Source organism: Colias croceus, chromosome 3 (genome assembly GCF_905220415.1).
Source record: "Colias croceus chromosome 3, ilColCroc2.1".
NCBI lineage: Eukaryota > Metazoa > Arthropoda > Insecta > Lepidoptera > Pieridae > Colias > Colias croceus.
In genome coordinates this window covers 447,312-464,781 of record NC_059539.1, presented here as the reverse complement: position 1 = coordinate 464,781, position 17,470 = coordinate 447,312, and the positions used below count along the sequence as shown (strand labels likewise).

Genomic DNA, 17,470 nt, shown 5'->3' with positions numbered 1-17,470 from the left:
ATTAATCATAATGTTTTTCGAACAAAAATCACTCATAGTAAGAATTTTTGAAGAATTTGTGTTATAATGTTTATATTTCTATTAAATTGAAGTATGTTAGAAGAAGCAAATTTATTTTATTTCAATAAATTATATTTTTAAACTTAAATCAAATTACAATTTCATCTTTCGGAACGTACCTAGAAGGTCAACGTCAAGTGTCCATATTGCAACACAGATTATTACGATATTTATAAAAACTGAAAGGAGGATTGCGAAAGTTTCATTGTGTCGCAATAATTAAATAATTTGGATAACGAATATTAATTTATAGATTATGACCATGTTTTAATTTTAGCAAAACCATAAAATATCCTGTTCTCGTCATAATTTACTTTTATCATTCGAAAACGTTCAAAATATAACCAATATATATTATGTACTCTGTGGTATTTCCTTAAAAAAAAGTAATTGACAAATAACAGCTGTTATCTGTCAGTTAATGACTGATGACAGAGAGCCAGTTATAAACAAATTAGAAATATACACGAAAGCAATTCCATTTAGTTTTAAGAAAAATACAAAATAAACCCATATTAATATCAGGGAATATGTCTATAGCGTTGTTGTTGGAGAAGTATGACGTTTCCACAGAAGAAGGGCTTCAAAAAGCTCTCAATGATATCGAAAAAGAAGAGGTAATCAAAACTAAACGGTTCGTAACTTTCGAGTTTTAAATTCTGATACACAGTTTGTTTTAACCTTTTATTCTAATTTTAGTCAGAGGTAAATGAGGCTCTATCAAATGCGTTATCAAAAGCATGCGTACTGGAAGGAAGATTGCGGTCAGCAAGCCAAGCTTACACGAAACTGGGCGAAGTGAAGAGCGATGCTCAAGTAGCCGCCGATATGGTGAACAAAACTGCAGCATTGGCAAGAGATGTTAGCGCTAAAGTCCGGCAACTTGATCTTGCTAGAGTAAGTGGTAGATTTTCTGTATTTGAGTAAACTCGATCGATGATAGGCATTAATTTTAAGTAGATAATTAAATAGAGCATTTGGTTTAATAAATCGGCAAGACAATAGACGTAGGTTCTGGTCTTTACAAATTAAAAAAATCAATTATCACACACATGTATTATTAGCACATTTTAATGTATGCTTTAGATAATAAAATTGTAATGCAATCATTATTGTTCCACAGTCCCGAGTAGCTGAATGTCAACAAAGAGTTCATGATTTGATAGATCTAAAAGTGTGCAGTGCTGGTGTAGACGCCGCAATAAAAGCACATGATTATGAAACTGGTTTGTATATTTTTTTTATGACATACAGTGGTGGACGTATAATTAGAAACACGTAACACAATGAAGTAGTCATCAAATTCATTTGACATTTGTGTATAATAACGTATCAGAGATTAAGCATTATTTCATATGTAATAGAACACCTGTTTATCTAGCTTTATAAGAAATTGCTTAATTTTAATCAAACGTCAGCTTAAATTAAAAAAATGAAACAACTTTAAGTGAAGTCTAATTTCCGAGTATTTTCAGTCTGGACAACAAATTAGAAACAGCATGGTTCGAGTGTTCCAAAGACAAAACCTGTTGCAATGCCGCCAATATTTTTTTCTTATACAAATATTTGCACCGTTTTTTAAACATTCTATTTAAAAGTTTCTGAAAATTAATTAACTTTACAATAAAAATGGGTAAATGTAAGATTTGTGACCCATCAACAAGAAAAATACTCTTAAGTTTACATTTTGACAAAAGCTGGAGTTACAGGAAAATTGCAAATTATTTAGAGTGTTCGATAAAAAGATATTCAATGTTATAGTCTATTTCAAAAAGCATGGTACTTCTGATCAAGTGTCTAGAAAAGCTCGACCATGAAAAAATCACTGCTCACGAGGATAGGCATATGATTCTTTTGGCAAAAATGGATCCATTTAAAAGCTCAAATTCTATTATAAAATTAGTTTTTTCCGAAGATGAACCACGCCATGTGTCGATGAGATCGATTTGCATGTGGTAAGTCGAAGTAAAATTGTTTGTGAGAGACGCCAGGCTTTTACAGCTTTAAGAAGCTGTACTTTTACAGCTTCTTATTAGGCAGTACAGGGAACGACGATTTGCATTTACTAAGAAATATTGCTTGTGGACAGTCCGCCAGTGAAAAAGTTTTATTTTGGGACGAAACAAATTAATTTAATCAATTCTGATGGCAAAGGATACGCGCGTCGTCCAGTTAACCATACCTTAGTTAATAAATAAACAGTTAAGCATGGCGGAGGAAACATTATAGTATGGGGTTGTTTTTAGATTGTTATAATCTTTATAGACAACAACGGCTTTACAACGTCGTGGCTTAGATTGTATGAGATTGTCACACGTTTGCAAAAACATATTTCCTAATAGATAGAATTGGAACCCTTAAATGGATCCATTTTTGCAAGAAGAATAATTTGCCTATCCTCGCGAGCAGTAGTTTTTCATGGTCGAGCTTTTCTAGGCACTTAATCAGAAGTACCCATGCTCTTTGAAATAAACTATAGCATTGAATATCTTTTTCTCGAACACTCTAAATGAATTGCAATTTTCGTGTAACTCCAGTTTTTGTCAAAATGTAAACTTAAAATTATTTTCCTTGTTGATGGGTCACAAATCTCACTTTTATCCATTTTTGCTGCAAAGTTAATTAATTTTCAGAAACTTTTAGATAGAATGTTTAAAAAATGGTGCAAATATTTGTAGAAGAAAAAAATATTAACGACATTTTAATAGGTTTTGACTTTAGAACACTCGAACCATGCTGTTTCTAATTTGTTGTCCAGACTGAAAATACTCGGAAATCAGACTGCACTTAAAGTTGTTTAATTTTATTAATTTAAGCTAACGTTTGATTAAAATTATGCAATTTATTATAAAACTAGATAAACGGGTGTTCTATTACATACGAAATAGTGTTTTATCTCTAATATGTTAAATAAACTTGATGACTACTTCATTGTGTTACTGTTTCTAATTAAACGTCCACCACTGTACATTAATAATTGTGAAATATATCAAAATTATCATGCATTTAGATTCTGTTATAAAGTATCAAAAACACAGTATATTGAATGATTATGACCACCACATATCTGTGTGAAATTTTATTTCTTTGTATTAGTATCATTTCATTTCTATATATAATTTAAAAACAATTGAATTTATTTTACATAATATGCAGCGGCAGGCCACATATCCCGTTTCCTCAGTATGGAGCCGGCATCAGTCGCGGCGGCACGCGCACGCGGCGATACTGACCCGCGACACGACATCACGGCAGCTGCGAATACACTGCGAGAGCATCTTATTAAGAAGTATTGTTTTTTTTATTCTCTCTGTTGTCTGTCTGTTACATGTCCAAGACTATCATTATCATGCAATAAACAACTATACTCAAAAAGCGTCCCGAGCAAAACTCTACCTATGCTTGTATCAGGCAGAGTTTTGATACGAAATAAGGTGGTAATTTCAATGAATGATTCTTGTTTGAGAGTCTTGACGAAATGCTTATATAAAAAAAATAAAACACTTTTTTATACAACAATTTTTATTTTATTATACATATAATGTTATACATATTTTAATATGCAAATAAGTATTTTTATTATTTCAGGTTTGAAGAAGCATCGAAAAAAGAGGATGATGCAGCTGTAGAGAGACTGTTCAAACTGTTCCCACAGATTGGTTGTGCAGAGCAGGGTGTCGATTTGTTGTCCAAGTATGTAGCTTCACAGGTGTGTATCTAAAATTATCAGCAATTTAAGAGGGCATGAAAATTGATTTTAAAAATATTTTTGTTATTTTTTTAGTGTGTTTCTCTTCATTCATAAGTAATGTAGTCATGATTTGTTATTGCCATGTATACATGACTTAGGCTCCGATTTAGTAGAACTATTATATTACCAAAAAATGGTTATATTTTGACCCTATTGGGATTTTTTAAAATCTATAATTGTATGTATCAGTTGGAGACTACAATTCGGCGTGCTTGCGTGGTATCGAGCGGGGGCGGGGCGGAAGCTGCGCACGCGGACGCGCTGACCCGTGTGCTGGAGGCGGGCGCGGGGGCGGTGGAGCGTGTGCGCGCGCTCGCTGCGCCCGCGCCGCACACGCTGCCGCGGGCGCTGGCCACGCTGCAGCCGCCGGTACTGCATACTGACATTTGTTACGTGTTCTATATGCCGATTTTTTTCTTAGTTAAAGAAATATATTCCATGTTTCCAAAAAAAATGTATAAAAAACGCTATGTCAACCACAGCCAAATATATAAAAAAATAAACATTTTTTTTTCATATTTAAGCGCCTTTTCAACAATTAAATTTATGTTGATGATGTATTAATATTTTTTTAGGCTTTGAATTATAATTCTGTACGAATGAATTTTTCCTTCCGCCAGTCAAAACGAGTAAACTATTCTCTCTAAAAAATAATATGCTCATAATCGTGTTAAAATCTTACCCTCATACCCACATAACTACACACAGATAAGCTCCGGAGCGCGCACAGTGTGCCGCTCCCTTGTGGCCCGGCGCAGTGACGCGGCCACCGCACGTGACGCAGAGCCCGCGCTGCACGAACTTGCGCTTGCGCATTCGAGACTGCATTTGTATTTTGTGTTCCTGAGACGTAGATTGGAGGTGAGTTGTGACGCATATTATGTACACTATGCAGTACACTATTTCTTTATTAATTTATTCAAAAATTGGTTAACATACATCCGTTTGTTTTGTAAAGTAATTTAAATAAAAAAAAACCTTCGAAGTGTACATTTTGGTATACAGTTCGGTATACAGTTTGTACAATACACTTTGCAATACAAACTATTGCAGTGTACAAAGTCATCATTCATAAAATCAATAATGAGAACTTAGAGACGGACAATACAATTTTTTGATACTTGTAACTTTTACTAAAAGCCAAGCTTGAAAAGTTATTTTCAAATATAGAAAATTTATATAAAAAAATACGTCTCTGATAAACAATATCAATAATATAACATTATTTTGTGTGTGTAAAACAGTTAAACACAAACATGGACGAGAAGACGAAGAGCGCTTGCGCAGAGGAGATTGAGAAGATAATCTCGGAAAGCGACATGACCAGAACTGCGCAGGACATCTTGGGACAGTACTTGTCACTTGAAAGGTAAATTTAAGTGTAAATGTTATGCATTAGAGCTAATCTTATAAGTAGCTTTAAGCCGCGTTCGCTTGAAACTTTTTCTTTGTCATACTTAATGACATTGATTTTATGTATTCTTTCAGGTTCTATTTAGAAGAAAGCGTCAACAAAGCGTTGAAATTGTCAACTCCTCAACCCGGTATGACAACGTCTAGTTTGGTAGATGATGTGTTCTTTATTGCTAGGAAAGTTATAAGGTCAGTGTACTGTATATTGCAATATGTATTTGGTTTATTTAATGATTTATTTGGAAACTAACAAATACTGGATTTGAGTAAAGTAATAATCAGTGAGATATAATTAAAAAAAAATCTTTGCGTACTAATTTTTGGTCCTTCGAGTTTGATAAAAATGGATTTATATCGTTTAAACCTACAAAATGTATAAAAATAATTTTATTAAAATAATTACATGCATAGTAATAGTGATTGAAAGATTATTTTAAATTATTTTACAAGTCTTAAATTAAGACTTCACGTTATGGTATCATCAAATCACTATGTGTGAGACGAAAACGTTTTCTTTGCGTTTTCATGTATGATAAATTAAGATTGTGACACCACATTAATACACATGAAACAAAACACACAAAAACATACAAATATCGTTTTTTTATTGTTATTAAACCATACTTAAATTTAAACAATTAAGTCATCGACACACACGTAATTTTTGTTCTTACTATGTTGTGACTGGAGAATAGGCTCTTTTATTTATTTAAACCAACATTTACACAACTCACAACAACACACGACACATACCATACGTCACGCAACACACTACGTCACGTAAATACGTCATAAAGTGAAGTCCCATGTCCCCTAGTGGGGTAAGGGGCAGATGCATTATACATCTGTTTCACTGATCGATTTTCTTTAGGGACAAGTAGGTGATCAGCTTTCTGTGTCCTACCAGACCGAGACATTTTTTTTTTCTTCGTATCCACCGGGAATCGAACCCAGGACCCCTTGGTGTTACGCTCACGCGTCAACCACTGTACTGAGGAGGCGGTGAATACGTAATACACGTACAATAACATGACCCGCACGCAGACGGGGCGTGTCGACGGGCAGCGTGGAGGGCGTGTGCTGCGTGGTGAACGAGGCGGGCGCGCAGCTGGCCCGCGCGGCGGGGGCGCTGCGCCGCAGGCTGGGCGCGCCGCCGCCCGACGCGCTGCCGCTGCCGCCGCCCCGCGCGCCCCCACACCCGCCCGCACCGCCCTGTCGGGATGCGGACGCGCAGGCTAATCTCTACTTTGTGAGTGAATACTTCTGTTTGTGTAGATGTGAGTCTATGTTTACGTGTGTATGGTCTTAGTTGAAAATATCGTATTAAGCTTCGTTTTTGAAGTTATACTTCTTTTGGTGCGATGGAGAAAAATGATGAGAGTGAATTTTTACGATGCGCGCGCACACAAACACCTATTAATTTTACATTTAACAGCATGAAGTTAGTTCAAGGTGGTATGAAAATTGATAATTATGTTCAAGTTGTATAGAAGTATAACTTCTAACGCGTGTACATAAGTACACACACTCTTTATTTGTAATTAAGTAACGTTCTTATATATGCTTGGTGGAGATGTCCCAGTTGAAATAGCTTCTTTTTTTCTTTAATTATCTCTTTGTTAAGTTGTTAAAATTATTAAAGTTAAAAAATCCAAATAAAACAAACTTAGGTGTCTTGTTTGTTCTAAAAATAAAAATATTTTGTCTTAAAATTATGCATCGTGCATTTTTGCGTACAATTCGATATGTAAAAATGAATTTCTGTTTTTCTTGGTCAGGGCATCATGCGTGAACGAATGGACTGATTTCGATAATTCTTTTTTTGTTGTGTTCGTTATTGTAAGGATCTTAAAGCAAAACTTAAGAAATATTTTCTCATTTATTTCAACAGGCGCACATGACAGAAGCGGAGCAGGGCGCGGAGTGGTCGGAACGCATCGCCACCGAAGCGTGCGAGTGGGCGGACGCGCTGTGCCGCACGGACAGCGAGAGGGATAAAGTACGATCCTGTGCCGCCGGGTTTGCTGATGCTGCAGCAGCTTTCCGCAGCGTGTCGCACATGGGGCTGGCTGCGTTACGTGCAGCATTGCAGCCCGCAGTAGCTGCTTGGGCTGATTATGTGGTGGCGCCTGACTTGGATATAGGTGAGAGGCTTGCTGCAATGTGTTTTAGATGGACTTGGAACTAGTAGTTCTGTAAATTTCTTTGTGATTTTAAGAGCTTTGTTAAAATTTAGCAAACTGAACTAGTTTTTGAACTTTTATTAACTTTATATAATATTCATATAAAACCACTTTTTAACCGACTTCAAAAAAAAAGGAGGAGGTTATCAATTCGGCCGGTATGATTTTTTTTTTCATGTATGTACACCGATTTCTCCGAGGTTTCTGAACCGATTTACGTGATTCTTTTTTTGTTCGATGTGGGATGGTGTCGAATTGGTCCCATAAAAATTTTATTCGGATAGGCCCAGTAGTTTTTATTTTATGAGCATTTTTGTCTGTAGGTATTTGTAAATTTTGCAAGTGCAACTTTGAAGTCGGTTGTTTTTAACGCAGTTATCACTTGTTTGTATCAACTGAAAGTAATATTTCAATGACATTCTAGTTTTAACTTCTTATTATTTTCTCTTCCCATTGTTGTTGGTTCGACCGTCATTGATCGAGTAAATTTAAAATTAGTGTTCTCGATCCACACTTTTTCTTGTATACTTGTGGAATCCTTCTATTGTCTTTTTTACTTGCTTGAAATATATATTATCTCTTCTCGTTGTACAGAGGAGGTGGAGGAGCAAGCAGGCGCGGTGGCGAGTGCGCTGGACACGCTGGCGAGCGGCGCGCGAGCACGGCTCGGCGCGCAGGCCGACGCGCTGCTCGCTGATCTGCTCGGCGACTTGATTGCGCGGGCGCATAAGAAGATCTTGACTAATACTTATGATCAGGTGAGTGGGGGGGATGTGAGTACGTGTTGTGTGATGTGTGATACGTGTTGTGATGCGTAAATTAGGGTGCTTACTAGCGTTCACTTCTAACGGAAAATTAAGTCTAAATTTTGTCAAATCACATTTCGAACATAGGGCTCGATGTTTTGCTACACCTGACCAAAAAAATCACGCAAATACAACGAGATACTACAGGTAAACGCATTCGCGAGTGTGAATATTCACAAAAGCATCGATGATTTATTTTCTTTTTATTACACGCTTTTTATTAGCTTCACCTGTATGTTTGTATGTTTGTTTGTAACCGACTTCTTTGGGCGCGATTTTGACCCACTTTAAACGGCCAGATTTCGTTCAAACTTTGTAGATTTATTGAGGACCGATGACAAATGACAATACACTAATTTGATAAAATTTTTCCATTTTTATGTTTGTATGTTTGTTTGTAACCGACTTCTTTGGGCGCGATTTTGACCCACTTTAAACGGCCAGATTTCGTTCAAACTTTGTAGATTTATTGAGGACCGATGACAAATGACAATACACTAATTTGATAAAATTTTTCCATTTTTATGTTTGTATGTTTGTTTGTAACCGACTTCTTTGGGCGCGATTTTGACCCACTTTAAACGGCCAGATTTCGTTCAAACTTTGTAGATTTATTGAGGACCGATGACAAATGACAATACACTAATTTGATAAAATTTTTCCATTTTTATGTTTGTATGTTTGTTTGTAACCGACTTCTTTGGGCGCGATTTTGACCCACTTTAAACGGCCAGATTTCGTTCAAACTTTGTAGATTTATTGAGGACCGATGACAAATGACAATACACTAATTTGATAAAATTTTTCCATTTTTATGTTTGTATGTTTGTTTGTAATCGACTTCTTTGGGCGCGATTTTGACCCACTTTAAACGGCCAGATTTTGTTCAAACTTTGTAGATTTATTGAGGACCGATGACAATACACTAATTTGATAAAATTTTTCCATTTTTATGTTTGTATGTTTGTTTGTAACCGACTTCTTTGGGCGTGATTTTGACCCACTTTAAACGGCCAGATTTCGTTCAAACTTTGTAGATTTATTGAGGACCGATGACAATTAATCTAAGAGCCCACGACGGCCAGACTTTCCTTTCTTTAGGAAAGTTGAAAGTTTCTCTGTATATGTCTCCGATACGGATAAGAACGACTAGCGATTATCAAGTCTGGGTTGTGGTTACTTTGACAGGAAACACGTAGTAAAGGTGTATAAAACTGTACCTAACTTTCATTATAGTTTAAAAGCTAAATTTTATATATGTTACTTGGAGACGTATAAAAAGATGTTACTTCAAGAGCCGGACAGTTTTCATGGTTCTTACATCTTACCAGACACATTTAAAAAATAACTAACATATCATCAAATTAACGTTACTACCTAAAAGTGTATCAAATATGTAATAACCCACTAAAACATTAGTTTACTATAATTAATGCCTAAAAAATAATAGTATAATATAAGTAATAAAGTTATTACTTATCTTTTACGGGACTTATGTCGATGGAATTCCACGTATCTCGATGACTTTGTTATTGTGTCATCGAGATACGTGAAATTCCATCAACATAAGTCCCCGTAACATCTTTTTATACGTCCCATAGTAACATAATATATAAAATTTAGCTTTTAAAGTATAATGAAAGTTAGGTACAATTTTATACACCTTTACTACCTGTTTCCTGCCAAAGTAACCACAACTCAGACTTGATAATCGCTAGTCGTTCTTATCTGTATCGGAGACATATACAGAGAAATTTTCAACTTTCCTAAAGAAAGGAAAGTCTGGCCGTCATGGGCTCTTGATCTAAATACACTAATTTGATAAAATTATTCCATTTTTCAATTTGCAAAATATGATTTTTGTTAATTTATATAATTATAAGTATATAATTATATTAAGGCTATAATACTAAAAATAGTTAGCAAAATAAGGCGAAAAAAATTTTTCTATCGTAAAGCACTCTCTGATGCTTCGCATCATGAATCGTGCAATAGTTTAAAATTAAAAAAAACAAGCTATTATAAATAATCCAAACTAAAAAGAAGAAAATAAATAATAGTTTAAAAAAACTAAAAAATACGCTTTTTATAGAAAACCGGACTAAAAAATAGAAAATAAATTTAAATTAATTTAAATTAAGAAAATAGTGTTAAAAATTTCAATGAATATAAATTAATAATATTGTGTCATCGAGTATGTCCTTCTCAAACGAATTTCACCTTTATTGTTGTGTCTTATGTATCCTTTTTCTTTACAATCTCCTACCGTATGTCCGATTACTCTTTTTTACCCTCTTTTGTGTATTTTAAATCATTGTTAATTTTTGTGTCGTTTTTCAAATATTGTTTTTGTACATTCGATGACATTCTGTCAGTGTCAAATGTCAATTATTGTCTGATATGTCAACAGCAAATGTCAAATGTCATTTATGATATGATAGTATGTTTTCGTTTCGTTTCATGTAATTTTGCAATAACCTGTTTTATATTGTATTTGCTGGGGGTGTAGAAAAAATAAGCGTTTGTTTGCTTATATTCTTTAATTTGTGTTGTGTATATACATATATATTATAATATACATATATTATTTAATATTTATTTTATTGTCTATTATTCATATATAGCACGTATCTATTTAATACATTCTAATAATATTATATTTTACTCTTAAATCTTTTCGGTGTTTGTAAGTAAGGTGTATAAACTGTATACTTTTGTAATTAATGGTTAACGACGACTCATCTAGTGATCTTAACTATATGTCTCTATCTTCCGAAGATGATAGTAGTGACGATAGTTTTCGCAGTTCTTCCTTTATCCCGTTAAATAATTTCCTATCCTCTTGTCTCCCTCCCAGCTTAAAAAGTTTCAATGTTATCCATATAAATGCCCAAAGTTTGCCTGCACACTATCCTGATTTCCTCTCCTCCTTCGACTCTATTAATGCCCACGCTATCCTTATTTCCGAGTCTTGGCTCAAACCCTGCCTTCCTTCTTCCGCCTACTCACTTCCTGGTTTTCACTTGATACGGAATGACCGCACGGGGAGAGGTGGGGGAGGCGTCGCAATTTATCTACGGTCCCACCTTCCATTTAATATTGTAAGCGTATCGTCGCAACCCCCTCCCCCTGACGCTGCTGAACATCTCATTGTTGAAGTTTCCTTATCCCATAAAAAACTCCTCTTGGGTGTGTTTTATAGTCCTTCCCTCTCCATTAATTACTTCCACTCCTTCGAAACCATCCTCGAAAAATTTATTCCTATCTATGAGCATTCCATCCTTATGGGGGATTTTAACACCTGCCTCCTTAAAAACGATTCCCGAGCCAAGACCCTCCTTTCTATTACTGAATCTAACAACCTACATCCTCTTTCCTTAAAACCTACTCACTCCATTCCAAACTGTTCTCCTTCTCTCCTCGACTTAATCTTTGTCTCCTCTCCTAACCTCGTCCTAAAATATGGTCAGTATGATGCTAGTGCATTCTCTCATCACGACCTTATTTTCCTCTGTTACAATCTGCGATCTCCCAAACCTAAACCCAAACTCGTGATGCGACGCAATTTTGCTGGGATAGACATCGAAAGTCTTCACCGTGATGCCGGTAAGATTGACTGGTCTGTTATATTCTCTGCCGATACAATTGACTCGAAAGTTGATTTGTTTACTTCACTTCTGACTCAGCTATACGACCAACACGCACCCCTCAGACCAGTCAAACTTAAACATTTACCTGCTCCCTGGCTCACGGATGACCTCAAGTCACTGTTAAATTTAAAAGCTAAGGCTAAAGCTAAACTTAAGTCGAATAACAGTGACTTGAACAGGGAAAAGTATGTCAAGATTCGGAATCGTTGCAATACATGTTGTAGAGATGCACAACGACGCCATATTCACTCATCTGTCGAGAACGGCGACTCCAGTAAAATCTGGAAATTCTTAAAATCCATAGGAATTGGTAATAAACCTAGTAACCCTCTTCCTGATAACATAAATATAGATCTTCTAAATCAGCATTTCACCGTTTCTTCTCCTATTTTAGATAATAATACAAAATCAAACTCTCTCCAATATATTTCTTCTTTACCAATTCCTGATTTCCCCCCGTTCCATCTGAGCCAATTCGCTGATGGTGATGTTAAGAAGAGCATAATGTCAGTATCGTCTAATGCAGTCGGTAGTGACGGCATTAGTCGTAACATGATCATCCCTATCCTTGACCTCATCATTCCTATCGTAACTCATATTTTAAACTCTTCCATCTCCTCGGGTACTTTTCCCTCTGCTTGGAAAAGTGCTCAGGTTATTCCTCTCCCTAAAAAGTCCAAACCCTCATCCCACAGTGATTTCCGACCAATTTCTATTTTACCGTTCCTGTCAAAAGTTCTTGAAAAATTAGTGCATCAACAATTCAGTATTTTCCTTAACAGACATAATTTATTCAATCCTTTCCAATCCGGTTTCCGTCCTGGTCATGGGACGACTACTGCTCTCACCAAAATCACCGATGACATTAGACTTGGCATGGACAACAAACAACTCACTGTACTTACGCTACTTGACTTCAGCAATGCTTTTGGCTCTGTTGACTTCGAGTTACTGCTGGGTTTGCTACGTTCACTTAACCTATCGCCATCAGCGTGTAATTGGTTTCGTAGTTATTTATACGGGCGCCGGCAGCGAATTGCACTCGATGACATTTCATCGTCTTGGCGCAATATCAATGCCGGCGTGCCTCAAGGTTGCGTCTTGTCCCCACTTCTCTTTGCAATTTTTATTAATACTTTAACTCACTCTTTAACTTCTCTCTACCACATGTATGCCGACGATGTCCAGATCTACACCCAAGCGACTCTGGAAGACTTGCCCGATGCAATCAGTAAGGTCAACAATGATTTGTCTACCATCGTAAACTGGAGCAGGAATTTTGGACTTTTACTAAATCCATCTAAAACACAGACAATTATCATTGGGAGTGCGTCATACGTGTCTAGGATTGATTGGGCAACTCTTCCGGATGTTTTGTTGGACGGCATACAGATCGGTTACAGTACCCACGTTAAAAACTTGGGTATTTTAATGGATCAGACCCTGTCGTGGGATGTTCATCTGAAGGAGGTTAGTAGGAGGATGTTTGCTTCCGCTGGCTCACTTCGGCGCCTGCGCAACTTTCTGCCTATCCCAACAAAAATAATGCTAGCTCATTCCCTTCTCCTTTCCCACCTTGATTATGCTGATTCCTCCTACCTTGATCTTTCCGAAGTCCAGTTGAGTCGACTTGAACGCCTTCAGAATTTTTGCATTCGCTTTATCTTTGGCTTGCGTAAGTTTGACCACGTGTCAGACTATCGCAAAAAACTCAACTGGCTTCCCATCCGCCTCCGACGTAACTCCCACATTCTTCATCTTCTTTTCTCCGTCCTGTTTGATCCTAAAGCTCCTCACTATCTCAAAGATAAATTTGATTTCTTTACCTCTCCTTTCCCTCGTCCTTCCAAAACTTTACTTTTGCGTGTCCCTGTCACGAACACCAAATTTTATGGTCATTCCTTTGCTGTTCGTGCTGCCAAACTCTGGAATGAACTTCCACTAGAAGTACGTCAAGCGCAATCCTTAAGGAGTTTTAAACACCTTCTTAAGTCACACTATCTTTCTCTTGCTTAGCTTCTTCCTCTTTTTCCTTACTGTTATCTTATTTTCTTTTTTGTCATATACCTACTACTATATATGTATTTGTTCTATATGTTATATTTATTAAATATTTATAATTATATTTTCTCTGGTTACCTATATACTTCTACTATATATATGTTGTATGTGATATATATTATATACATTGAATATTTATAATTATTCTTTCTTTTTCCCTAACGCCTTATTTTTTGCTCACCCACCTCCTTTTAATGTCTCTCGTTACATATTATTACTTACGGTGGCCTGGAAGAGATCGCTATCTAGCGATAAGGCCACCGTTTGTACACATTATTTTAATCTTATCTGTACTTTATGTGTCTCTATTTCTTTTGTGTGTGCAATAAATAATTAAATAATAAAATAATAGTGTGAGTAAAAAAAAATATTTTATTTTAAAAAAAGCGTGGGGTGCTTCTTAAGATATTATCGAATCACTCTACTCATAACTGTCAATAAAATATCTATAACCATTGACACCATGCACCCCACGCTTTTTTTTAAATAAAATATTTTTTTTAAGTATTATTAATTTATATTCATTGAAATTGTTAACACTATTTTCTTAATTTAAATTCATTTAAATTTATTTTCTATTTTTTAGTTCGGTTTTCTATAAAAAGCGTGTTTTTAAGTTTTTTTAAACTAAGTATTATTTATTTTTCTGTAGGGTACATGCTATGTGACGTGTGTATCGTGTATATCGTGTAATAGGTGTTGTGACGCATGTGTATTGTGTTGTGACGCGCGTGTATCGTGCTGTATGGCGTAGCTCGTAGCATAGTATCATGATGAGATTTTCTTATTTTTATGACCGTAATTACGTTTTCTGTTGCATATACTAGGTTAGGTTAGGTTAGGTTATAATATGTAGATAGGTTATTTTCCTTACACATCACATTTAATATTCATGTTCCTTCTACCACGCGGCAATAAAGAAAATGTACATTCGCTAACAGGAAGGCGGTATATGCGTGGAGCGTCGCGCGCGGCGTCTTGCTGCGTGGGCCGGGGCCGAAGCGGGGGCAGCGCGGGAGAAGGCCGCGCGGCTGACGCACGCCGCGGCGCTGCTCGCGCTGGACGCGCCGCAGCACGCCGCCGCGCTGCCGCACAGCGCGCGCCCGCCCACCGCGCTCGCCGCCGACCTGCTGGCGCGCCGGTACGTACTCACATACAGAAGGCCGCGCGGCTGACGCACGCCGCGGCGCTGCTCGCGCTGGACGCGCCGCAGCACGCCGCCGCGCTGCCGCACAGCGCGCGCCCGCCCACCGCGCTCGCCGCCGACCTGCTGGCGCGCCGGTACGTACTCACATACAGAAGGCCGCGCGGCTGACGCACGCCGCGGCGCTGCTCGCGCTGGACGCGCCGCAGCACGCCGCCGCGCTGCCGCACAGCGCGCGCCCGCCCACCGCGCTCGCCGCCGACCTGCTGGCGCGCCGGTACGTACTCACATACAGAAGGCCGCGCGGCTGACGCACGCCGCGGCGCTGCTCGCGCTGGACGCGCCGCAGCACGCCGCCGCGCTGCCGCACAGCGCGCGCCCGCCCACCGCGCTCGCCGCCGACCTGCTGGCGCGCCGGTACGTACTCACATACAGAAGGCCGCGCGGCTGACGCACGCCGCGGCGCTGCTCGCGCTGGACGCGCCGCAGCACGCCGCCGCGCTGCCGCACAGCGCGCGCCCGCCCACCGCGCTCGCCGCCGACCTGCTGGCGCGCCGGTACGTACTCACATACAGAAGGCCGCGCGGCTGACGCACGCCGCGGCGCTGCTCGCGCTGGACGCGCCGCAGCACGCCGCCGCGCTGCCGCACAGCGCGCGCCCGCCCACCGCGCTCGCCGCCGACCTGCTGGCGCGCCGGTACGTACTCACATACAGAAGGCCGCGCGGCTGACGCACGCCGCGGCGCTGCTCGCGCTGGACGCGCCGCAGCACGCCGCCGCGCTGCCGCACAGCGCGCGCCCGCCCACCGCGCTCGCCGCCGACCTGCTGGCGCGCCGGTACGTACTCACATACAGAAGGCCGCGCGGCTGACGCACGCCGCGGCGCTGCTCGCGCTGGACGCGCCGCAGCACGCCGCCGCGCTGCCGCACAGCGCGCGCCCGCCCACCGCGCTCGCCGCCGACCTGCTGGCGCGCCGGTACGTACTCACATACAGAAGGCCGCGCGGCTGACGCACGCCGCGGCGCTGCTCGCGCTGGACGCGCCGCAGCACGCCGCCGCGCTGCCGCACAGCGCGCGCCCGCCCACCGCGCTCGCCGCCGACCTGCTGGCGCGCCGGTACGTACTCACATACAGAAGGCCGCGCGGCTGACGCACGCCGCGGCGCTGCTCGCGCTGGACGCGCCGCAGCACGCCGCCGCGCTGCCGCACAGCGCGCGCCCGCCCACCGCGCTCGCCGCCGACCTGCTGGCGCGCCGGTACGTACTCACATACAGAAGGCCGCGCGGCTGACGCACGCCGCGGCGCTGCTCGCGCTGGACGCGCCGCAGCACGCCGCCGCGCTGCCGCACAGCGCGCGCCCGCCCACCGCGCTCGCCGCCGACCTGCTGGCGCGCCGGTACGTACTCACATACAGAAGGCCGCGCGGCTGACGCACGCCGCGGCGCTGCTCGCGCTGGACGCGCCGCAGCACGCCGCCGCGCTGCCGCACAGCGCGCGCCCGCCCACCGCGCTCGCCGCCGACCTGCTGGCGCGCCGGTACGTACTCACACACAGGCAAACATACAAGTAACACGCACACATACAAGCACCGTTGCGTACATGTACACTCCCGTCTGACTTCTGGCTAACATTGAAAGACACCACACAAAAAAAAGACATGTGCTGATGTGCACAAACAAATTACGAACCCCACAGCCGGAGACCCCAAAAAAATAGATTTACTTAAGACTACATTATTTAATAATTAAAATGAAACTTGACACCCATGTCTGCTCGATGCAGACCGGAGTTAAGGAATCAATATACAATGGTTTATAGATAATGATGTAAACTTGCATGCTAACTAAGCGCCCACATTGTATTCCCGTGCGAACGGCGTATTCAGTATTTTAGTACTAAGACAGAGCCGTAATTCACATCTTACACAATATATTCGCAAATAAACAAACACAAATGCGTTCAACACACACAGACATACACACACACGTAAACAGACGTGTGCGCGCGCATGCTCGCGAACCACTGACTGACACATTTTACTTGTATTTGTTTTTTATTGAATTATTTTCTTATCAAATTAATTTCAGATTGGACTTCAAGCTGGAAGACATAAAACGTATAAAATGGTAACCTGCCATTTCTTACAAGATGCAGTATAATATCCTTATTCCATTATATAATTATAATTTATATTCTTAACTTTATAAATAAATATATTTAACGTTGTATGTGTGTTTTATTTACGTTTCAAATACCTATATTTTTAAATAAATTAAAAATTACATTTGAAAGCATATTTTCAATTTTTTTTTTTACTTTTACTCTAAAATTTTGCTGTTAAATACTCATGTAAGGAAACCACACCGTAATTAATAAATACCGCAATAACTAAGTACTACAC

At 40.0% G+C, this 17,470-nt stretch overlaps 1 protein-coding gene across 1 annotated transcript; it reads left to right on the top strand.

Moving 5' to 3' along the window:
* Positions 1 to 491: 491 nt before the first annotated feature.
* LOC123705815 (conserved oligomeric Golgi complex subunit 4) lies at positions 492 to 17,295 on the top strand. The gene is made up of 14 exons (XM_045654845.1): positions 492 to 677; positions 760 to 957; positions 1,184 to 1,286; positions 3,217 to 3,349; positions 3,649 to 3,769; positions 4,001 to 4,180; positions 4,520 to 4,672; positions 5,056 to 5,180; positions 5,300 to 5,413; positions 6,269 to 6,473; positions 7,116 to 7,368; positions 8,002 to 8,165; positions 14,866 to 15,065; positions 17,157 to 17,295. Exons 1-14 carry the CDS (start codon positions 591 to 593, stop codon positions 17,197 to 17,199), a joined length of 2,079 nt encoding a protein of 692 aa, XP_045510801.1. The 5' UTR covers positions 492 to 590; the 3' UTR covers positions 17,200 to 17,295.
* The last annotated feature ends 175 nt before the right edge of the window (positions 17,296 to 17,470 follow it).